At 42.9% G+C, this 24,903-nt stretch overlaps 1 protein-coding gene across 4 annotated transcripts in view; it reads left to right on the top strand.

Moving 5' to 3' along the window:
- The first annotated feature begins 352 nt into the window (after positions 1-352).
- LOC109886213 (sodium bicarbonate cotransporter 3) overlaps positions 353-24,903 on the top strand; it is a 72,554-nt gene continuing 48,003 nt past the window's right edge. For 2 of the 4 annotated variants that reach the window (XM_031812129.1, XM_031812131.1), the window contains exons 1-2: positions 353-541; positions 23,719-23,800. In XM_031812129.1, the coding sequence (XP_031667989.1) occupies positions 395-541; positions 23,719-23,800 (229 nt within the window). In that variant the 5' untranslated portion in view covers positions 353-394. Of the gene's footprint in view, positions 542-4,660; positions 4,832-21,753; positions 22,082-23,718; positions 23,801-24,903 lie in introns of those variants that run through there. The other 2 variants (XM_031812133.1, XM_031812132.1) reach the window with 2 other exon arrangements.

Here is a 24,903-nt window from a genome sequence, read left to right as displayed (position 1 = left end):
CTCATGGGCCAAAAGGATTGACAGTAAAACCAGAGATAGGCTATATAGCTAAATCAATAGCCTTGGCATGGCTTTGGTAAAACAATGCTTTTGAACAAACAAGAAGACCATTTGTGGTTATTTGCTGGCAGAATTCCAGGAATCTGTTGAAAGTTCACAGGTACAGCATCATACCTTTGGCGCAAAGTAATGGCCAGACAATCAACACAGCATCCTTGCTCTTTCACCAGCCCCTCCGGAATAGGCGTGTCATACACGCCCATTTGTCTTTTCTACTCTTATCATTGGTCAAAGGAAACCGGCTGCTTGGATATGAAAGGAGAACATACACTGTCAATCAAAATAGGGCGGGTTATGCTCTGTATGTAAAAATCGCTACGTTAGGTTAGTGAAAATGCCAGTCAGTCGAGTTAGTGTCGGTGACACGTCAAAAAAGGTTATTTCGGTATTCGATATTCAAATTCTCCCAGAGGATAGGGGACAGAAATTTGGACAAATGGAAGAAGAGGCCAGTGAACAGATGCGACCCCTCTTGACATCCGTAAGTAACAAGTCGTGGTCACGTTTTTTGTTTTGTTCACCTTTTTAAAAGTTTCTGGAAATTACTCGTTAGCTTGGTGGCTAGCGGTTCATTTGAGGGCGCATTTCTCAAGAGAAAGGAATGGGTACGAAATGGGGGTGGGGGTTCATTTATGCTTTGCTACCAAGGCATATCGAGATGGAAGTGACAATAAACATGTAGTTAGCTAACTTACAATAGGAAACAACTTCATTTTTGTTACTTAATACGTGGTATAAACGTGAGACATAGGTATGCGCATATGTTTTCCTTTGTAATTGTTGTTGGGTACCATGTGTGTGCCAGGAAGTAGCCTATATGTCGTCGGTCTCTCTAGCGATGATTCAGAGGGTGTTGAAACTGAGAGGAAAACCTTTTTATTGTTAAGAGGACATGTGCGCCCGCCCGGGGTGGTCAGAGGGTATCACCTCGTGGACTCCCAATGTCTCATGTCTCCCCCTCTACCGTAGCTACAGGACGTTTACTGTAGCTAAAACTTCTTATGGTACATTTCAATGTTTAAATCCACCGATTCATCACTATTGGATCCCTGACCTCAAATTATTGTATTGAAGATACTGAGTTCTCTTGAAAGGCAGTTTACCACTGTGTCACACGGGGGTATTTCCCTGTTCTCCTCCTGACATTCGAGTTCAGCAGTGTCATATTCATTAATCGTTTTCTGTTGCAAAAACGTTTTGCTAGTGTGTCCTAACGAATAAGACCCTGACGATTGTGCAGTTGGGAGAGATGGTAGTCCATATCCGGGCCAGAAATTTGTTGAGCTGACTGGACCACATATGCGAGCCTCAAATTGATCATTGTCTGTGCCCTTTTTTTCTGTCGCCTCAATATCAAGGCTCAATATTTCCCAATCTCTGTCATGTGTCTGTGTGTGGTCATGAAGTTAACCTACCAAATACTATCTAGATTTACAGTTTTCTAACAGGGAACTAGCCTATTCCTTTAAGTCCTCTCGCTCAGCCTGTGTATGTTTATTGCTTGGCTGTATCACAAACTGATGTTGACATTCATAAAGCCTATCATAGAACAAAACATATAACATCTCCTTAACCTGTGTTTGCAACAGACCCTTCGGCGTTTATCCACAAACCCTCCAAAAACGCCATTCAATTCCCCTATAGGCTTTGTTGAACAAACCAATGGCAGAGTTAGTGCCCACAGAAAGATGCAATTACCATTTTTCTCAGTACAGCCACACATGGGCTCTTTTTTTGGGCTATAGCCCACCTGGTAACATAACCCCACTTGTTCTAAGTAAGCCTAGGCCTAGATTATAGGGTCTGATGCAGAACAGGACCAGACTTGTTATAGACTTACAAATAGTCAACACTTGAGTAAACAATATGTTTTATTTTCACATACAAGGTGCAATTGCAGTGAATTGTGTTATCAGGGTCAGCCATAGTAGTATGGCACCCCTGGAGCAAATGTAGGTTAAGTGCCTTGCTCAAGGGCACTTCCGACAGATTTTTCATCTTGTTGGCTCGGGTATTCGAACTAGCGAGCTTTTTGATTATGTTTGTGGGATGCTTCCTTGCTGTGTAGACTCTGGAGCGTCAAATCTTTCTTATTGCATGTGGACCCTGACCTCTAAACAAAACACAATAACATGACAGCGTGCAGGGCATGTTATGTAGTATCATGGTGATTGTCTTTAAAGTTTGAAGTGCTCAATGCTGTCACGTGTAAGACAAGGTTCCATTACAGACACTGTCTGGACTAGACATTGCATTATCAGACTAACTCTGTGAGATTTGAAGTAGTCTCCATCTCTTGACATTGTTGATATGCTGACTAGTTACTAGCTAATTACCAGGCACAAGGCTGCTTTATTGTAGTGGGCATAATCTGTGAATGCTAATCCTATACTACAAAATTGACCCTTTACACCTCTGATTTGGGTCAAAGGTGTTTACATAAATGGTTGGGTAAGTGGGCACATGTCTAGCCCTTTCTAAAGGGAGCTTTGACACCAGGAAGCATCATTGTGTCTGTCTGGAGACTCAGCAGCTCTGGTGCTGGCAGGGCTGAGCAGACAAAGGCAGGGGTAAAGCCGGCTGACTGACACAGGCACACACTGGGAACGTCAGAACTCACTCCCACACACTGGGACTGGTGGACACAGTCATGAGCTCAGCAGGTTGAGGCCTACTGCAGTCTGGTACCCTGGGCTCTGGGACTGGGACCTCCCCTTGCAGCTTGTGGCTGCTAACAGGATAATAGCAAGGACCTCCCCCCTCCTGGTTCAGCTACACTCCTGACTGCACTGGAGCTGCTCTATTCGTCACCATGAGAGAGAGAGAGAACAGCGAGCCAGAAGCCTACCATTTGTGCATAAACTGTCATAACATAGGCTACACGCTCAGTCACAGACAAGTCATAATAGGGGTCAAGTCCTCTGTACTGAAAATGTATGACATGAACCATTTGATAAGCATTTGTGTTCTTAGTCCACACTTCCATGTCAAGGAGCTAGCGAAATGTGAATGAGATCTTAGTCCTGTGTGGAAATGGAATGATCATGACATCACCTGTTTACCATTTGAACACTTTGTTTTCCAAGCCTTCCAAGTTCCAACCCCTTCTGTGAGGACAGCCAGGGGTTCATGAACTTTGATATCTTGTCCAGTCTTTTCTGCCTGAGAGCTTTCAGGAAGGACACTAGAGCAGGGCTCTCCAACCTTGTTCCTGGAGAGCTACCCTCCTGTAGGTTTTTGCTCCAACCCTGTTCCTGGAGGGCTACCCTCCTGTAGGTTTTTGCTCCAACCCTGTTCCTGGAGGGCTACCCTCCTGTAGGTTTTTGCTCCAACCCCAGTTGTAACTAACCTGATTCCTCTTATCAACCAGCTAATTATTAGAATCTCAGGTGTGCTAGATTAGGGTTGGAGAGCCCTGCTTTAGAGAACTTAACTGGGACAAATCAAAACCAAATGTTAGTCTACTAAAAGGTCATTTGTGTAAAAAAAATAAAAAGCTTTTTCAGAAAAGTGAATGCACAGAATGATTTGTACAATTACATCTATCTTATCAGATGTAAATTGGCTCTAATGGAATTTCTCTGACTCACACAGACATGCCTCATTCAGGATGTCGCTATGATCGGAGGTCCCTTGACCTGTTATTACACTGTAGTAGAGGGCTGAAGCGGACATGTTTGTCTTTTCAAGGTCTATTGAGTTACGCCTGGTGTATTAAGGTTAGGCTATGTTTCCCACGGTGGAGGCTGATCTCCATCTGTCTCATTTGGTTTTTCATCTGACTGTTTTCACTTCCCTGTTGAGTACAGTGAGTCATGCAAATGAGTCTTACTGACTTCCCTCTCTCGCAGACGGCATACAAACACTTAGAACAGAGTGGGAGATCGGTAGCAATTGTATGGTTTTCTGTACGACTCATCAGTAAGTTACCGAACCTGCTAGAATATGATTCACAGTATTTCTATTTTAATCCCTTTTTTTGATGCGTTGGCAATGTTTAGACAGGCAGCTAATTCTGACCTTTTTTTCACTAATTGGTCTTTTGACTAATCAGATCAGCTCTGAAAAGATCTGTGATCGGTCAAAAGACCAATTAGTGAATAAAATATCAGAATTGGGCTGCCTGTGTGAACGCAGCCATATTCACCCATGGTGATATTTTTTGTTCCTTTCAAAACGCCAAAAAGAGCTGTTTCTGACACTTTTTTTTGTTGCATCGTGTTGAACATCTCCCTCACACGTACTGTGTGTCTGCCGGTCAGTATGACCGTCCCTGCTATCAGGAACTGAATAATTAAGCTATTGAGACTGGACCCTGAGGAACTCCATCCCCCTCCCCTCTCTCTCGTGCTTTCTCTCCCTTTTGACTTCCAAAGCCCCCCTCTTTTCATCTACCTCTTTTTAATGGCCAACCCCCACCTTTATCTTTCCCTCTTTCTGGTGTGCCAGACCGACAGCGATTGGTTGATGGGGGACATTAGTAAATCATAGCCTGACTGGATTGGTTGCTGAGCGAGCAGCCGGTTAATAGTGTGCATCGGTCTGTCCCCTTTTTTCCGTGCACCTCTCACTCTTTCTTTCTCCACTTCTTCTTCGCACTTGTGGGATGGTCTTTGGGAGATGCATGGCTATCTGGAGATGCATAGATTCTGAAACGCACTGTGGAAGCTTAAAACCTAGGATACCCCTCCAGTAAGAACAGAAGTTACCCTGCCTGCGGTGATTCTTCCCAGTTATGGAGAAGGGGGAAGGAGAGCATGTGCTGCAGACGGTAAGTCTGTTTACATCTGTGAGGAGAGATTAAGAGCAATCGGGGGAGACAGGAAGTAAGAGGGGAAGATAAACAAGAGAGGTGGGTGGTAGTAGTGTGAAATGGAAAATAGTTTCTATTCAGTGTTTGGTAGGTTTTGCTACATCCTTGAGTCTGTTTCACAGCTGTTAAAATGTTTCACTACCTTTTTTAAAATTTCACATTTTATACTCTGTGTGTCCTCACAAGGATAGTAAAACAAGGACATTTTTTCAGTCCCTATGAGGGAAAATGATAATTTAGGGTTAGGCATAGTGTTAAAGGTTAGTTAGACATAGATTTAGGGCAAAAATGATTTTAGATGGGAATCAATTCTTTGGTCCCCACAAGGATAGCAATACCAAACTGTGTGGCCTCAATGTATTACTTTATAGGTCTAGATTGCAATCTACAAGTAGCCAGGAGTTTAGTGGGTTCATGTTGCGTTTGTATCCGTTTGTTTTCAGCTGGTTGTCCTAAAATGGAACAGGGGATTGAGTGAGAACAAGAGAAGCAGTTTGAGGAACTTGGTTGGTTTACTGACTAGCATGATACACCACTTGTTTCACTGTGAATGGTTCAATGTGAGAGTTTGAGGATATTACAGTAGAGATGACAGGTTGTGTGTTTTCTCGCCATTTGTTCATATTCTGATATCTCAGATGGCTTGGTGGTGATGGTGTTTTTCTTTGCATGCCTGTATATCATTTTCCTGATCAAAACTAGGTTAAGTGGTGGGTTCACAGAACGTTCAGATTAGGCATCAGGAGACTGTCATCAGAAAATGGAAGGGATAAGGACACCTAGTCAGTTGCACAACTGAATGCATTCAACCGAAATGTGTCTTCAGCATTTATCATAGAGGTGAGGGGGGGCTGCCTTAATCAACGCCCATGTCATCAGCGCCCGGGGAGCAGTTGTTGGTTAATTGCCTTGCTCAAGGGCAAAACAGCAGATTTTTTCCCCCCCAGTTTGCTGGCTCAGGGATTCAAACCAGCAACCTTTCTGTTACTGGCCCAAAGCTCTTAACCATCAGCATAGCAGTAGAGTAGAACGACTTTCCTGTTTTCTTCTGCTGTTATTTTTATCAGAGGGGTTTAGACCTACAGTTTTGTGTATAGGCCTCTTCAGTGTAATTGCGATATGGGTGTGTGTAGGCCTATGAGTCGTATATCACCCAGGCCTACCCAGAGCGGATTAAGTGTCAGCAATAGCAGCACCGGTGGGTTGTAGCCTGGAGACAGAGCTAAAGAAAGCCCCATGGGTTGTCCTCCTGACTACTTAACTGAAACAGAATAGAGGGATGTTACAGGGGCCAGTATCTCATTCATAGGATGTTACATACACTCATCTCTCATTCATAGGGCGCTACATACACTCATAATCTCTCATTCGTAGGGCGCTACATACACTCATCTCTCATTCATAGGGCGCTACATTCTCTCATTCATAGGGCGCTACATACACCTCTCAGCACGAGGGACTTTACATAACATACGGGAACCAATGGGCACTAAAGTGACATTCATAGCAGCACATCAAATTTGGTGTCAAGTGGAAGCTGAGTAATTTATTAAGGTATATATTAATTGTTTGACCATTTTCTGTCCTGAAAATGTGGAATAGGCAAAGGATCTGATTTCTGGTGAAACAGATGGAAAATGGGTCTTAGAAAACATCTACCAGGAAGTCTTAAAAAGGTATTAAAATACTGTGTTTGTGTGGCATTGAAAAACTATTCAGACCCCTTGACTTTTTCCACATTTTGTTACGTTACAGCCTTCTTCTAAAATGGATGAAATATATATATTTGTATCATCAATTTACACACAATACTCCATAATGACAAAGCAAAAACAGTTTTTTTGAAGTTCTTGCAAATGTATTCAGACCCTTTGCTGAGACTTGAAATTGAGCTCATGTGCATCCTGTTTCCATTGATAAATAAATAAAAAATTTATTTAACTAGGCATCATCCTTGATGTTTCTACAACTTGATTGGAGTCCACCTGTGGTAAATTCAATTGATTGGACATGATTTGGAAAGGTGCGCACACACCTGGTGTGTTTGCATACACACACACACAGACAGAAGTATGTGGACACAACCCTTCAAATAAATTGATTTGGCTATTTCAGCCACACCTGTTGCTGACGGGTGTATAAAATTGAACACAGCCATTAATTTCTCCATAGACGAACATTGGCAGTAGAATGGCCTTATTGAAGACCTCACTGACTTTCAACGTGGAACCGTCATAAGATGCCACCTTTCCAACAAGTCAGTTTGTTCAATTTTTGCCTTGCTAGAGCTGCCCTGGTCAACTGTAAGTGCTGTTATTGTGAAGTGGAAACACCAAAGGAGCAACAATGTCTCAGCCGTGAAGTGGTAGGCCACACAAGCTCACAGAACGGGACTGCCAAGTGCTTAAGCACGTAGCGCATAAAAATCGTCTGTCCTCGGTTGCAACACTCACTACCGAGTTCCAAACTGCCTTTGGAAGCAACCTCAGCACAAGAACGGTTCCTCAGGAGCTTTATGAAATTGGTTTCCATGGCCAAGCACGAGCTAGCATGATCCCATTGTAGCATGTATTTGCATATTTCCGTTAGGGAGCGCCTCCTCTGAAGCGCGCGTGTGCACAGACTCAATTCGACCTTGCACTCCAATACGATGCCATTTTTTATTACTTTGGCAAAGCGACAAGTCTATACAACTTAGTGCATTTTGTAACAGATTTGGTTTTGGCAACAGAAAATGGTATTGTGTTCGGATGATTCATCAATGAGAATCTGCATACTGGCAACCCAGTTTCACCTAGTTCCATCCTCTCCCACTACCTGCAACTGGACTTCCTCTCACTATCATTTGATCGTTCTAAATGGATGCTTCAGCCTTATAGCCCCTGTGACATGTCTGTGTTTCCCCTTCTGTCTGTGCTGATGGTGTGTGTGTGTGGTTGCAGTCAAATGTCTTTACACGCAAGGGAGAGCGCATACATTTGCACATCCATATAATGTGAGTGAATTTGCTCGTCCCATATAATGTGGTAACGATGAGTCTCCTGGGCTAGACTTTTCAGTGTATTTTTGCATTCCAGTTAAACATTTACCTGCTCTGCTGCAGTCTACCATTTGAAGAATAGACACGTAAATGTCATGCTATTTGTATTTGAACAATATGATTTGCTGTTCATTTCAAGCTCCAGCGAGTCACAACTTCTCGAGCAGTCGGCGTCTGGATTAGTACATGGGTACATTTCTCTACACTCACAATAACATCTGCAAACCATGTGTATGAACCAATATAATTTGAGATGATGCCTTCACACAGCACATGCGTGCTCTCCAGAGCAAAATAAGTGCCCATCAATCTACTTGCTGAGTTTATTTATTTTAAGGAAAGTGATTTACAAAGGTAAACCTTCAATAGTGAACATACTAGCGATACACTTGCCACTGAGTCTGCAAAAAGAAAGTTACAAAAATACACGTAGCATTCGTCTTGGCTAGCCTACTGTCGACCTGTGGCGACATCTCTTCTGGAACATCTGTATTAAAGGGGTAGCGTCCTATTTTCAAATCTTCTCAATTACACTTCAGAAACAAATGCATGCAATTACTTCAATGCAGTTATAAATAATAGAGTAATGATTTGCGGCAGGGTAGCCTAGTGGTTAGAGCATTGGACTAGTAACCGAAAGGTTGCAAGTTCAAATCCCCGCGCTGACAAGGTACAAATCTGTTGTTCTGCCCCTGAACAGGCAGTTAACCCACTGTTCCCAGGCCGTCATTGAAAATAAGAATTTGTTCTTAACTGACTTGCCTAGCAAAATAAAGGTAAAAAAAAAAAAAGAGAAATTATACTACACAGCCTTTTAATACATGTCTTAATAATCCCCAAAAGCTCAGTAATAGCTGAAATATAGAGAACATGCCAACCTATAGGCCCTGCATGACCTCAATGTATTGAACTACACCATGGCCAGGACAGTATATATTCTGTTCTGGACAGATGTTTGACCAACAGGGAAAAAGTAAACGGCTGTTTACAGTGCTTTGATTGATGAACAGCAAGCTTGACTAGTTTATAAAAGGTGACGAATTAACTGATTAATGTTGATCTTGTGTATATCCCTTCCATTTATAAATCCTATGCCATAGTTCTATATCTATGGTATTGCATCGGGACAAGTCAACTAAACATCTTGTTTTTATTATCGATATGAAGTCCATTAGGACTTGCCAGGCAGTGACGTTTAAAGTGAGTGACTCGTCAGTATCCTAACAAATTGCATTGTTAAGAGCGCTGCTCATTTGTCTCCCTAATTTGCATACTGGTATGCTTTTTTGAGATGTATGTTCAGATAAATGATGAAACATTAGATGGTGTATCCTCCTCACTGCAGGAACAATAGATAGGCTAGTGGAGAAATGGCCTCACTCTAGTCCAAATGATAATAAAATAAAATGTATTAAATGGTTTTAAAAGTGAATGATGCCTAAATGGTATTTTCTAAGATATTCATTATAGGTCTATTAATTTGTGTCAACAATGGCGTCGTCGACTGCTGCTTTCCGCTGCCCATGTTTAACACCTGTTTCATTCTCCAATCATACCTGTGTTGGAGATAGCTGGGAATTTTCTTAAAACGTGTGTGTGAATATATATATATATATATATATATCAACATTTCGAAAGTCATGTCAATCCCCCACATGTCAATTGCTCATGCTGACTAACCTTCACACAAAATACCCACCCCCAACAGACACCTGTTAGTCACCCACACCAACCCCTCCTTACTAATAACTCTGCTTTTCTCCAATTTAGACTTAATAATCAACTAATCCTCCATAATACAGAGAACTACAGTAGAAGATGTAGCCTACTTCTAACACATCCACCTATGACAACAAAACACAGACCATGTTTATGCCTAGCTCCAGTATATTTATTTTCCCATCATGAAGTCATGGAAAGATTTAGCAAAGGTGACTTACACTAGTTCCTTGTGCTGAGCTTGATGTTGATTCTGTTGTTGATGGGATTGGACTATGTAAATAGAACACACAGTGCATTTGGAAAATATTCAGACCCCTTCACTTTAGCCAGATTTTGTTACATTACAGCCCATCTAAGATGGTTTAAATCTTTAAAAAGATTCCTCAATCTATACACAATGCCCAATAATAACAAAGTGAAAACAGGTTTTTAGAAATGTTTGCAAATGTATTAAAAATATGAAGGATACCTTATTTACATAAGTATTTAGACCCTTTGCTATGTGACTCAATTGAGCTCGGGTGCATCCTGTTTCCATTGATCATCCTTGAGATGTTTCTACAACTTCATTGGAGTCCACCTGTGGTAAATTCAATTGGTTGGACATGATTTGGAACGGCGCACACACACACACACACGTCTATATAAGGTCCCACAGATGACTGCGCATGTCAGAGCATAAACTAAGCAATGAGGTTGACGGAATTGTCCGTAGACCTCCGAGTCAGGATTGTATCGAGGCATAGATCTGAGGAAGGGTACCAAAACATTTCTGCAGCATTGAAGGTCCCCAAGAACACAGTGGCCTCCATCGGCCTCCACCAAGAACCCGATGGTCACTCTGAAGGAGCTCTAGAGTTCCTCTGTGGGGATAAGAGAACCTTCCAGAAGGACAACCATCTCTGCAGCACTCCACCAATCAGGACTTTATGGTAGAGTGGCCAGGCGGAAGCCACTCTTCAGTAAAAGGCACATAAAAGCCTGCCTAGAATTTGCCAAAAGTCACTTAAAGGACTCTGACCATGCGAAACTAGAATCTCTGGTCTGATGAAATCAAGATGTGACGCTTGGCATTCAGGCCAAAGAGTTCAATCTGGGGGAAACCAGGCACCCTTCATCACCTGCGGTGAAGCGTAGTGGCAGCATCATGCTGTGGGGCTGTTTTCAAATCAGACACCTACTAGTCAGGCTTATGGAGGTAGTATGTACATGTAGATATTGTTAAAGTTACTATGCATATATGATGAACAGAGTAGCAGAAGTGTAAAAAGAGGAGTTAGCCCGGTTAGCCAATGTGTGGGAGCACTGGTTGGTTGGGCCAATTAGGTAGTATGTACATGAATGTATAGTTAAAGTGACTGCATATAATATAAACAGAGAGTAGCAGCAGCGTAAAAGAGGGCCTGGGGGAGGCACACAATGCAAATAGTCCGGGTAACTGCAGGGACTTCAGCGGCAGGGACTGGGAAACTAGTTAGGATCTGGGAAACTAGTTAGGATCGAGGGAAACTTACCTTACAAAAGCTTACCTTGGAAGCGTTCCATTGTTGGATAGCCAGCTAGCTAACACAGCTCCCGTCTTTGTTTGTTTGAGTAGGCTAAACTAGCTAGCTGCATTCGCTAGCTAACAAAATGAAAATACAACAAAATATAGATAGCTTACACTCTCTCTTGCTTCTCCATTTTTGAAGACATTCATTTGTTCAAATGTCAAACTACGGTCTTAATCTCTACTTGAGTCAACTGCTCACCTCCATTTTATGCACTGCTATGCTAGCTAGCTGTAGGCTATGCTTTCAGTTCTAAATTCTTTCTCTGATCCTTCGATTGGGTGAACAACATGTCAGTTCATGCTGCTAGCGCTCTGATGGGTTGGAGGACGTCTTCCGGAAGTTGTCATAATTACTGTGCAAGAACCATGAACCTCCTAGGTGTTGTATTGAAGTCAATGTACCCAGAGGAGGATGGAAGCTAGCTGTCCTCTGGCTACACCATGGTACTACCCCAGAGTGCTGTTGAGGCTACTGTAGCCCTTCATTCATGTCATTTTGTGACGTGAATACATTTAGTATAGTTTTATCTAAAAAGGATAACTTAATGTTTCACTTTTTATTCGATCTTGACCCAAAACGTATAGCAGGTGAATAGCACGCTATTGTCATGCTTAAGTTCAAGGTCAGAATACTCATAGAAAAAAGTGCATTAAATAGGGAATTGCATTCCATTTAAGCGCACTTCAGGTCGGAATCGGGCCCTAACGGAATGACTGCAATTGAATTGGCTACAATGGAAATTCCTAGTAGTCACAAACCAACTGTGGGTCACCTGCCAACTGTCCTCCCTTCCACTGGCATACTGTTATGTTAAGCTCATAACTTTTTTTCTTTTTCTTTTTCTGTCACTTGGTGGTCAAAGCACGAGTGTGAAAAACAGTCTGGACAACCTAACTCCGTTCTTGTTAATGCCACCTCTCATTAATGCCACCTCTCCCAGCTCTTATTGACACCTACCCATAAGCCCCCCCCCCCCCCCTTTCCATTCAATGTAACCAGCCGTCTCACCCACTGCGGACCGATGTCAATGGACGTTGAAAAGTAGTTTTTTTAAATTTGGTCAGTCTGAATCAATCATAGATATCTGTTTTACATGTTTATACAGTAGTGTACAATTTACTGTACTGAACTACACTGTGTACAAAACATTATGAACACCTGCTCTTTCCATGAGACTGACCAGGTGAAAGCTATGATCCCTTATTGATGTCACTTATTAAATCCACGTCAATCAGTGTAGAAGAAGGGGAGGAGACGGGTTTAAATAATTTTGTTAAGCCTTGAGACAATTGAGACGTGGCTTGTGTATGTGTGCCATTGAGAGTGTGAATGGCCAAGACAAAATATTGAAGTGCCTTTGAATTGGGGTATGGTAGTAGGTGTCAGGCGCACCGGTTTGTGTCAAGAACTGCAAGGTTGCTGGGTATTTCACGCTCAACAGTTTCATGTTTGTATTAACAATGGTCCACCACCCAAAGGACATCCAGCCAATTTGACACAACTGTGGGAAGCTTTGGAGTCAACAGGGGCCAGCATCCCTGTGGAACGTTTTGGACACCTCGTAGAGTCCATTCCCCAACGAACTGTTCTGAGGGCAAAAAGGGTGTGCAACTCAATATTATGAAGGTGTTCTTAATGTTTTGTACACTAAGGTGTGTATACTATGCTGTGCTGTAGTGTGATGGCCAAACTTAGCCGTCTATGATTGGTACAGATTTGGGCCGGACCAACCAAATTTGGTCTTGTTTGGGGGCAGAGTTTATTAGAATAATAGCCAGTGTGTACAGTAATACCTAAACATGCTAAGGAGGATACTACATGTTTCTACCTTTTGGTACCTATTAAGGATACATCACCATGAAGAGAATGGCAATTTATAATTATACATTTCTGTATAGTATAGATCAGGGACTTTCATTCTGTTGCTGGGTGTTATTCCACTTCACTTACTGTAGTTGAAACTCAATATATAATCATAGCTGACAGCCCATTCTTTCTGCAGACATCTTTGAATATTAATTCTGAGGGGATATTTAACGTGAGTTTCTGGAAAACGTGGTAAAAATAAAGAATTTACTGTCATTCTGTTCTTGAACATTTGCACTTTTTTTTTTTTTTTTCTCAATGTGTTTTTGTCAAATTGTCTGGAGATTAGGGATGTAATGGTACAGGTATTCTTATCAAACCGTTCGGTCCGCGCTGTGAACCTGAATTAATACATTATTCTTTTGTTTATTAATAAGTACATTGAGTAAATCTGAGCTCAAATCGTTTCAGGCTCTTCCATTAAAACAACTAGAGCCTATATGCATGTTGTAATCAAAATTCTAATCTTAATTTGCGCATTTCAAACTGTCCTTTTGTGAAGCGCAGCTGGGGACTAGTTCTGTATGATGTTGAGTGGTGGGGTCAATTTAAACCTGAATCCTCCAGTTTGGGAACATTTTGGCTGTAAATGTTAAAGGTAAAATAATAAAAAATTAACAGTATCTCACCACGCTCAACAAGAATAGCCTAGCTGCCAACACTTCATATGTTGACAAATGTATGCCTACATCACCCCAGTACACTGGAACAAGACGGAAAAGGAAATGAACCACGACACAACATCGGCAGCTGACTGACCAGGCTAAATAAATTAGAGCCATAGGTAGGCTATGTTTATGTTGTCCTCGGTTTATAGCTGTGGATATGCACCCATTCTTGGTGTTTGAGAATGGGGGGGTTTCAGCACCTTGTCCTTGAACCTTGTTGACCAACTTCCTTTTTTTCCCCCGCCTTTCTGCAAACTGGTAGGCCTAGTACCCTCTCTGTATAAGCAAGCCAAAGTTTTCAATGAATTGGCTAATGCATCGTGTGTTGCGCTTACTTAACAGTGACAGCCCATCACATTACCCCGGAAAGGGTGCTTATCTGGCACTAATGGAGGCAGTGACATGGTGCATTTTGTAACCAAGATGGAAGTGAGAATTTGCCACATACGACTGGGGAAAAAATACACTTAAATGGCGCCGGACAAGGCAGACGTTTTACGTGCCCCCAACGTGTTTTTAACATTTTTTATAAATATTTTTATTTGCGTTTAACTTATTTTTTGAAACTTATTTTGGACATAATGTTGCTGCTACTGTCTCTTATGACCGAAAATACCTTCTGGCCATCAGGACTGTGATTACTCAACACTGACTAGCAGAATCCTTTTTTTCCTTTAACGAGTCTGACGATATACTGCTTTCTTGGGAACAGACCCAGATTCCAGATTCCCGTGATTTGTATGAAGAAGAGGCAGAGAAAAAGGCGCCAGAGGGCGGGCTGCCTTCTGAGAATTCATAGGCGATCGAATAAACCCCCACTTCCTTCCATTCTGCTAGCAAATGTGCAATCTTTGGACAATAAAATGGATGACCTAAGCAGAAGATTAAACTACCAACGGGACATTCAAAACTGTAAAATCTTATGCTTCACAGAGTCGTGGCTGAACGACGACACTATCAACATACAGCTGGCTGGTTAAAAGCTGCAGGATAGAACAGCGGTGTCTGGTAAGACCAGGGGCGAAATACTATTTTTGTAAGTAACAGCTGGTGCACGATATCTAAGGAAGTCTCAAGCTATTGCTCGCCTGAGGTAGAGTATCTCATAATAAGCTATAGACCATACTATCTACCTAGAGACTTCATCTGTATTTTTCGGAGCTGACATACCACCACAGTCAGAGGCTTTGAATGAGCTGTATTCCACCATAAGCAAACAAGAGAACGCTCACCCAGACGTGGCGCTCCTAGTAGTCGGGGACTTTAATGCAGGGAAATGTAAATACGTTTTACCAAATTTCTATGAGCATATTAAATGTGCAACCAGAGGGAAAACAACTCGGGACCACCTTTACTACAGACACAGAGACAGACAAAGCTCGCTCTCCGTTTGGAAAATCTGACCATTATTCTATCATCCTGATTGCTGCTTACAAGCAAAAATTACAGCTGGAAGCACCAGTGACTAGATCAATAAAAAAAGTGGTCAGATGAAGCAGATGCTAAGCTACAGGACTGTATTGCTAGCACAGACTGGAATATGTACTGGGATTCCTCCGATGGCATTGAGTACCACATCAGTCATTGGCTTCATCAATTAGTGCATCGATGACGTTGTCCCGACAGTGACCGTACGTACATACCGGAAGCCATGGATTACAGGGAACATCCGCACTGAGCTAAAGGCTAGAGCTGCCGCTTTCAAGGAGGAACCTGCTATGCCCTCCAACAAACCATCAAACAAGCAAAGTGTCAATATAGGACTAAGATCGACTCGTACCTCACCGGCTCTGACGCTCGTCGGATGTGGCAGAGCTTGCAATTAGACTACAAAGGGAGGCACAGCTGAGCGCTGCCCGGTGATACGAGCCTACCAGACAATAAATGTGAGTAAGACCTTTCAACAGGTCAACGTTCACAGGGCCAGACTGATTACCAGGATGTGTACTGCACGCATGCGCTGATCAACTGGCAAGTGTCTTCACTGTCATTTTCAACCTCTCCTTGTCCGAGTCTGTAATACCAACATGTTTTAAGCAGACCACCATAGTGCCTGTGCCCAAGAACGCTAAGGTAACCTGCCTAAATGACTACCGACCCATAGCACTCACATCTGTAGCCATGAAGTGCTTTGAAAGCCTGGTCATGGCTCACGTCAACACCATCATCCCAGAAACCCTAAGCCCCCTCCAATTTCCATACCGCCCCTACAGAACCACAATCTCAATCTCTATTGCACTCAACATTGCCATTTCCCACCTGGACAAAAGGAACACCTATGTGAGAATGATATTCATTGACTGCAGCTCAGCGTTCAACACCATAGTGCCCTCAAAGCTCATCACTAAACTAAGGACTCTGGGACTAAACACCACCCTCTGCAACTCGATCCTGGACTTCCTGACGGGCCGCCCCCAGGTGGTAAGGGTAGGAAACAACACATCCGCCATGCTGATCCTTAACACAGAGGCCCCTCACTGGTGCGTGCTCAGTCCCCTCCTGTACTCCCTGTTCAATCATGACTGCACGACTCCAACACCATCATTAAGTTTGCCCGATGACACAACAGTGGTAGGCCTGATCAACGACGAGACGGCCTATAGGGAGGAGGTCGGAGACCTGGCCGTGTTGTGCCAGGACAACAACCTCTCCCTCAACGTGATCAAGACAAAGGAGATGATTGTGGACAACAGGAAAAACAGGACCGAGCACGCCCCCATTCTCAATGACGGTGCTGCAGTAGAGCAGGTTGAGAGATTCAAGTTCCTTGGTGTCCACGTCACCAACAAACTAACATGGTCCAAGCACACCAAGACAGTTGTGAAGAGGGCACGACAAAACCTATTCCCCCTCAGGAGACTGAAAAGATTTCGCATGGGTCCTCAGATCCTCAAAAGGTTCTACAGCTGCACCATCAAGAGCATTGTAATCAATGCCTGGTATGGCAACTGCTCGGCCTCCGACCACAACGCAGTACAGAAGGTAGTGCAAACGGCCCAGTACATCACTGAGGCCAAGCTCCCTGCCATCCAGGACCTATATACCAGGCAGTGTCAAAGTTCCTAAAAATGGTCAAAGACTCCAGCCACCCTAGTCATAGAACAGTCTATCTGCTAAAGCACGGAAAGTGGTACCGGAGCGCCAAGTCTAGGTCCAAGAGGCTTCTTTACAGCTTCTACGCCCAAGCCATAAGACTCCTCCACACCTAATCAAATGGCTATTTGATTTGCGAGTCTTATTTGCGTTGCCCCCTCTCCCCCCTTTTACACCGCTGCTACACTCTGTCATCTATGCATGGTCATTTTAATAACTCTACCTTCATGTACATATTACCTCAACTAACCATTGTCCCCGCACATTGACTCTGTACCGGTACCCCCCCCTGTATATTGTTTTACTACTGCTCTTTAATTACTTGTTACTTTTATTTCTTATTCTTCTTTTTAAACTGCATTGTTGGTTAGGGACTCGTAAGTACGCATTTGTTCGGTGCATGTGACTAATAAAATTAGATTTGAATGGCCCTCCAACTGGTAATTACTAGTGTCTTTAATCCGGAGCACCCACTTACATACATTTTTGTCATTTAGCAGGAGCTCTTATCCAGAGCAACTTACACTAGTTGACTCCATACATTATTCTCCCACCTTGTGACCTCTGATGTCACCCAGTAAGGAAATTGCCTCTAACAGCATTTTTGACAGTTAAGTAGATTACTTTAGATTTTTTATAGTTTGGTTACAATCATAATAGCTGTACTTTTAGTTTATGGTTGATGCAGCTTGTTGGCCATTAGCCAACCAGCTTTCTCAACCAGTTCAAATGACATGAATGCATTCAGCTGGCATTTACAACATCACAACTGATAAATTCCCCACCTCCCACATGGTTACAAACGCAGCATCACAGTGGAAACTTGAGATGCCCAACATAACAATCCTGTCACAAGAGATAATGCCAAGAACATTGTGAATGGCATTTCATTTTCCTGCTGTACTGAAACCGATCCAAACCGTGACCCCCAAAACCACAATACGTACCGAACCATGGGTTTGGTGAACCGTTACAGCCCTTATTGGAAATTGTTAAAAGTAGTCCTTGTGCATAGAGTTGTATGGTTTGTTTAACTTTAAAAAGTATGCCAAAAAATGAAATTGATTGTAAAGTAACATCCGAGTCTGTGTCACTATTACCGTGGCATTACCCAGACCCAGACTTGTCAGCCCTCCAGACATTATTCCCAGAAGAATGCTCTGCTTCCTGGGCCCTCGCCCTCCCATGGATTGTCTGACTGTTTTGTGCCACCATGGAGCCTAAAAGTTTTTTTTTTTGTGAGATATTTAAAACCGTTGAATAGAGTCGCCTGTCTTGATTATCAAAGCCATCTGTTTCCTTCTACATTGTGGTTTTTTAAATTTAACCTTCATTTAGCTAGGCAAGTCAGTTAAGAACAAATTCTTATTTACAATGACTGCCTACCTCGGCCAAACCTGGACGACGTTGGGCCAATTGTGTGCCGCGCTATGGAACTCTCAATCACAGCCGGATGTGATTCAGCCTGGATTCGAACCAGGGACTACAGTGACTCCTCTTGCACTGCGATGCAGTGCCTTGGACGGCTCTGTGTTTGGAGGATGACAGATGGCAGCGTCGGGTCACAGGGCACTTGAGGACACTTTGGATTCTGACGGTAGCTCACTAGCTTATTGCTTTCACTTTCCTCCTAGGGTTGGGTGGTATCCAGATGTCCATACCTTCATGTCATGCCTGTGCCATCCTGTGATATATATGGTATTACTGGTAGTGCACACAAGGGGCGTTATTTAAAAAAAGGAATTCCTATAGAGGATGCTAGGTAAGTGCTAACGAGCGCATGCAAACATTTACTACTAGGACAGACAACCCAGCTCATAAAGTTATGCAAGTATCTCAAAACACAGTTTTCAGCATGCACAAAACAAATGTTAGGGAGCAGGGATCTTAATCCCGGAGGAGATGTTCTCTGCTGCTCTTACCAAGAAGCTTGATCTTGCAAGCTAACATGTTAGCCACTTAGCTAACATTAGCAAGTTAGCAACGCCCAGCTGGAGAGAATAATTTGGCACATATTAGTTAACTGACTAGTGCAATATATAACTTAAGTTTTGTCACACCTACTCATTCCAGGGTTTTTCTTTATTTATACTATTTTCTACATTGTAGAATAATAGTGAAGACAAGCTTTGAAAAACATGTGGAATCATGTAGTAACCAAAAAAAGTGTTAAACTAAATATATGAGATTCTTCAAAGTAGCAACCCGTTGCCGTGATGACAGCTCTCCATATGTGTTATTTCATACTTGTGATGTCTTCTATTATTCTACAATGTAGAATAATGAAACCTCCTTGAATGAGTAGTTGTCCAAACTTGACTGGCGGGATGTGTTTAGGCTGATTGACAGACCCACTTCTTTATTTGACTGGCTCGCTGGTGTTTCTTAGTTTACAGTGCCTTCAGAAAGTATTCAGACCCCTTTTTCAACATTATGTTACAGCCTAATTCTAAAATGGATTAAATCGTTTTTTCCCTCATCAATCTACACACAATACCCCATAATGACAAAGCAAAAACAAGTATTTAGATGTTTTAGTTTATTTTTTATAATTTATCAACCACATTTACATAAGTATTCATACCCTTTACTCAGTACTTTGGAGCACCTTTGGCAGTGATTACAGCCTCGTCTTCTTGGGTATGACACTACAAGTTGGCACACCTGTATTTTGGGAGTTTCTCCCATTCTTCTGGATGGGGAGCGTTCCTGCACAGCTATTTTCAGGTCTCTCCAGAGATATTCAGGCTCTGGCTGGGCCACACAAGGACATTCAGAGACCTGTTCCGAAGCCACTCCTGCGTTGTCTTGGCTGTGTGCTTAGGGTCATTGTCCTGTTGAAAGGTGAACTTTTGCCCCAGTCCGAGGTCCTGAGCGCTGTGGAGCAGATTTTCATCAAGGATCTCTCTGTACTTTGCTCCGTTCATCTTTCTCAAATCATCAAATTTTATTGGTCACCTACATATGGTTAGCAGATGTGAATGCGAGTGTAGTGAAATGCTTGTGCTTCTCGTTCCGACGATGCAGTAATCTCTAACAAGTAATCTAACAATTTCCCAACTACCTAATACACTCATCTAAAGGGGTGAATGAGAATATGTACATATAAGTTTATGGATGAGCGATGGCCGAGCGGCATGGGCAAGGTGCAGTAGTTGGTATAAAATATGGTATATACATGTGATATGAGTAATGTAAACATTTATTTAAAGTGGCATTGTTTAAAGTGACTAGTGATCCATTAGTGTCCAGTGATTGGGTCTCAATGTAGGCAGCAGACTCTGAGTTCATGATTGCTGTTTAGCAGTCTGATGACTTTGCTATAGAATCTCGATCCTGACTAGTTTCTGTCTCTGCTGCTGAAAAACATCCCCACAGCATGATGCTGCCACCATCTTTCACCGTAGGGATGGTACCAGGTTTCCTCCAGATGTGACACTTTGCATTCAGGCCACAGAGTTCAATCTTGGTTTCATCAGACCAGAGAATCTTGTTTCTCATGGTGAGTCTTTTAGGTGCCTTTTGGGAAACTCAAAGCGGGCCGTCGTGCCTTTCTGAGGAGTGGCTTCCGTCTGGCCACTCTACCATAAAGTCCTGATTGGTGGAGTGCTGCAGAGATGGTTGTCCTTCTGGAATCCCATCTCGACAGAGGAATTCTAGAGCTCTGCCAGAGTCACCATCGGGTTCTTGGTCACCTCCCTGACCAAAGCCCTTCTCCCCTGATTGCTCAGTTTGGCTGCGCGGCCAGCTCTAGGAAGAATCTTGGCGGTTCCAAACGTCTTCAATTTAAGAAAGGCCACTGTCTTCTTGGGGATCTTCAATGCTGCAGAAATATTTTGTTACCCTTCCCGAGATCTGTGCCTTGACACAATCCTGTCTCGAAGCTCTTCCGACAATTCCTTCGACCTCATGGCTTGGTTTTTGCTTTGACATGCACTGCCAACTGTGGGACCTTTTTTATATAGACGTGTGCTTTCCAAATCATGTCCAATCCACTGAAGTTGTAGGAATATCTCAAGGATGAAAACCGGATGCACCTGAGCTCAATTTCGAGTCTCATAGCAAAGGGCCTAATGCTTATGTAAAATAAGGTATTTCCTTTATTTCTAAAAACCTGTTTTCGCTTTGTCATAATGGGGTATTATGTGTAAATTGCTGAGAAAAAAAACTGAATTTAATCCATTTTAGAGGAAGGCTCTAACGTAACAAAATGTGGGTTAAGTCAAGGTGTCTGAATACTTTCCGAATGAGCTGTACATAAGTGCACACATTTTTGATTCTGGCTAGTGGTCTAGCAAACTAGCATAAAACACCCTAAATATTCCTCCACGTTGGATTTGATGGGTACAAAACCGTTAACAATATCCCATGTACAAATGCTTCAAGTGCAACAATCTATCTTCCTGACGAATGTCTTACATTTTGGGTGCAGAAACCTACATTTAGTATAACCTAATGTTCCAAATCCCATGTAGCCTAGCTTTTTAACATCTAGTGACTCCCCATCCCGGGTCCGGGAGCGTAATCGACTGACACTAATTAGCATAATGCAGCGGACATAAATATTCCTATTCATGAAAGTCACAAGTGAAATATATTGACACAGCTTAGCCTTTTGTTAATCACCCTGTCATAACCTAATGTTCCAAATCCCACGTAGCCTAGCTTTTTAACTGTAAAATAATTATGGATTGATTTTATTAGCACTCCAAATGTGGCACGTGGACTGATTTACATCTGACCTCCAGACCGGCTGCCCCCCGTGCCCCACATGCTGTTTTTAATTTGTGTGGGTGCCCCCCACCCTTTTTAAAGCAGCTCTCAGGACACACCCACAGCTAAAAATAAAAATATATTTGTACCACACTCCTGAAAGCAGATGCAAATTGTGAACACGTGTACTTACACACACACACACATTCAAGGACTATTTGGACACCCACCCAGACTGTCTGCTCAGACCTGTAGGACTATTTGGACACTCACCCAGACTGTCTGCTCAGACCTGCAGGACTATTTGGGCACCCACCCAGACTGTCTGCTCAGACCTGACTATCAGACTGTCTGCTCAGACCTGACTATTTGCGTTCACTGCCACCTCGATTCCCCACTCCAACCACCCATTCACCATCCAGTGACTAGAGCAGGACTTGGGTGCTCTTTAGTTTGAGGGGGTTCCGCCACTCTGCGGAGTCTGCCAGCCATGGACTTCTGGGGAGATATTGTCAATTTGAAGACCACCACAGCAGCCAAAGCTCCATGTGTGGTATGTGTGTTCTGGTCTGTATTGGGAATAGGCATGTGCTTTTTTTTCATAGCAGTGTGGTTTTTAATACTGTTTAGTTTGAGAGTCTACTGTACCAGTGATGGAATAGGTAGTTTGCTTGTTATTTGGGTTCCTATCTCCAAAACTTAAGCCCACTGAATTACTCTGAAACCATCGCCTTTTAGCTATTTCAGTAGAAGCAGCACTTGCTAAATGGGTAGTTCTCTAGAAGTTCCTTCCATATTGTTTAGCTAGCAGGCCCAGCAACCGTACTAGCTAAATCAATAACTTTCCTGTTTTTGGACTCTGGGCGTGCTGGCTTGTGCCCAACACACATATTTACCTCTGCGCTTACCCCCGCAGGTGGTGTCCAGCCGCCTAGGCTTTATTCAGCAGGGACATCCCTCTGAGTCATTCCCCTTGGCTATAGCGTTCAAAGGCCTTTCTCCTGTTTAGGCCGATACCGTAGGATACACACTCTCTTATAATTAATCTAACCTAGTAGGCGTAAGAGCAACACCTGAAACTATATCCCCCTACATACTGGTCTTGTCAGGAGGTTCTCTTCTGCACTGTTCAACCAATCCAGTAAATATGGAGGAGTTAAGATGGAGTGTCACCTTGTTAATGTCCAAAAGCTGAAGTCTCGTCACAGGCTCTTTTTCCAGTTCCCCTGAAAAGCAGTGGTAATGGCATCTCCCATAACTGAACCATGACAGTTTGGAGTTGTTCTTGTACATGGTGTAGTTGTATGGAAAATGCAGGGTCTTTCCCATGACAGGCTCTTAAACAGTCAGAATATAGCTATGATTTATTTGTTGGGTCCAGTCTTGAAGCAGATGAAGCTCTACTATTATACTATTGCCTGTGTGGTCTTAGTGAGATGGCTAGATTAAATAGTCCTATTGAATTTGACTGCTGTGTTAAAAGGTGTAACCTAATAGGAAGTGGAAGACCAAGAACAGGAAGTTAACCTCACACAGCTCCAACTGTCACCCAATGTGACCTGTATTACTCTCTTCCATTGTGTATCTCTGGTGCTGTGCTGCGTCGTCAATAGGAGTGACGACGTAGGCCCACTTTTTAAAGTACCTCATTATTTCCTTCCTACCCACTAGTGTCTAGGTTGTTGTACAATTCTTTCAATGCTTAAAGATGCACTATGATGAAATCACTCCGCCATTTCCTGGTTGCTAAAATTCTAATAGTTTGCCTAATTTCAGTTTGTGATAAAACAAGCAAGTATAGTGTACCATCTAAACTGCTGTGAAATATATATTTTCCATAACCAGAAGTATAGTTTGCAGCTGGTGTGCAAAACCGAAAGCAAAAGACGCAAAAATGACACTGAAGAACGGGAAGCATGGAGCACGTAGACCATATCTACCGCTTCTTAGACTAGACTTTTAGTGAGTGACAGATCTATAACTCATATTTCTATGTGAATTTTGTCAGGTCTCTCAAACAGTTACATATTGCAGCTTTTAAAACAACTTGCTCTTTGGGAACTATGAAGATTTAGGCTATTGACTGAATACATGTCCTTTCTCTCTGCATCTCTACCATATGTACATTCTGTTCTCTTTGTTTTGTTTCAATCTGCCCAATGAATTTGTATTTCTCCTTGTTGTCTCCAGGGGAACGATGACGAGGCGGTGGTGGACCTGGGGAAGACTAGCTCCACCATTCACACCAACTTTGAGAAAGAGGAGCTAGAGAGTAAGTCTGATTTTAGTGTTTATATATACACACAAAGTATCACATGGGCCCGGATCCTATTCATGTTGACAGTATACATGGAGCAGTATCAAGGAGGCCCATGTGTAATGGCATTGTATGGCCATAGGACAGAGGGGATTCTACAAATGCATGCTCTCACTCACACACACACACACGTGTGTTTTTACTCATGCGCTGTAATATCGTGAGAAATTCAGTCACGTTTGTCTGGCTTGGTCTGGTGATTGAGGTATGCATTGCTTCCACCCACATTCCACTGAGCTCTGACTGCAGGGGAAAAGCCCTGGCACAATTTCCAGACTTTATAGGATCCACAATGGCATTCTTAACAATTTATCTTCCACACACACACAAGCTGTAGCTGCATCCCCTCCCAAGAAACTGTGTTTGGGGAGACCAGGCTTTGTGAGGTGAACTTGAACACTAATAACTTGTAACCCCTGGTTAATGAGCTAGAGAACCGTGTAACCCTGGTTAATGAGCTAGAGAACCGTGTAACTTGGAACCCTGGTAACTTTGAACCCTGGTTAATGAGCTAGAGCACAGTGGAACCCTGGTTAATTAGGTAGAGCACAGTGGAACCCTGGTTAATGAGGTAGAGAAGAGCGTGAGAATGTAATGTGTTAGCTGCCCCCACCCTGGTTCTAGCTCTAACAGCATTACTGAGGATTAGCCTGCAGCTCTAGCCTCCACTAATTTAATAGAGCCTTCTCTTTCACTCCCCCCCTTCATTCTTTCTCACACTCATTCACTCATTCTCTCTAGAACACTACCACTCATTCACATAATCACACGGTTGGGACAGGCAGACCCAACCTCCATGTTCCCCTTCCGCTTCTCTGTCCCTCCTCTCTCCTAACCTCCATACTTCTCTAAAGTAATATTTACTTGTGTTGTGTTATACATCATGATCAGTGTTCCCCCTAAGCTGTGTGTGGGTGCTCCACTCCCCAGGACTGCCTTGCAGAAGAAATACCAGCCCGCGCAGAGACTCACGAGATTGAACTTCACTCTGCTAGTTTTCCCTGTTAGTTTACACCAACGTTTACCTCTACTGTAGGAATTGTGACCAAATCGACATT

This window comes from Oncorhynchus kisutch, unplaced genomic scaffold (genome assembly GCF_002021735.2).
Source record: "Oncorhynchus kisutch isolate 150728-3 unplaced genomic scaffold, Okis_V2 Okis02a-Okis13b_hom, whole genome shotgun sequence".
Taxonomy (NCBI): Eukaryota; Metazoa; Chordata; class Actinopteri; order Salmoniformes; family Salmonidae; genus Oncorhynchus; species Oncorhynchus kisutch.
This window is presented reverse-complemented; position numbering and strand designations above follow the sequence as displayed.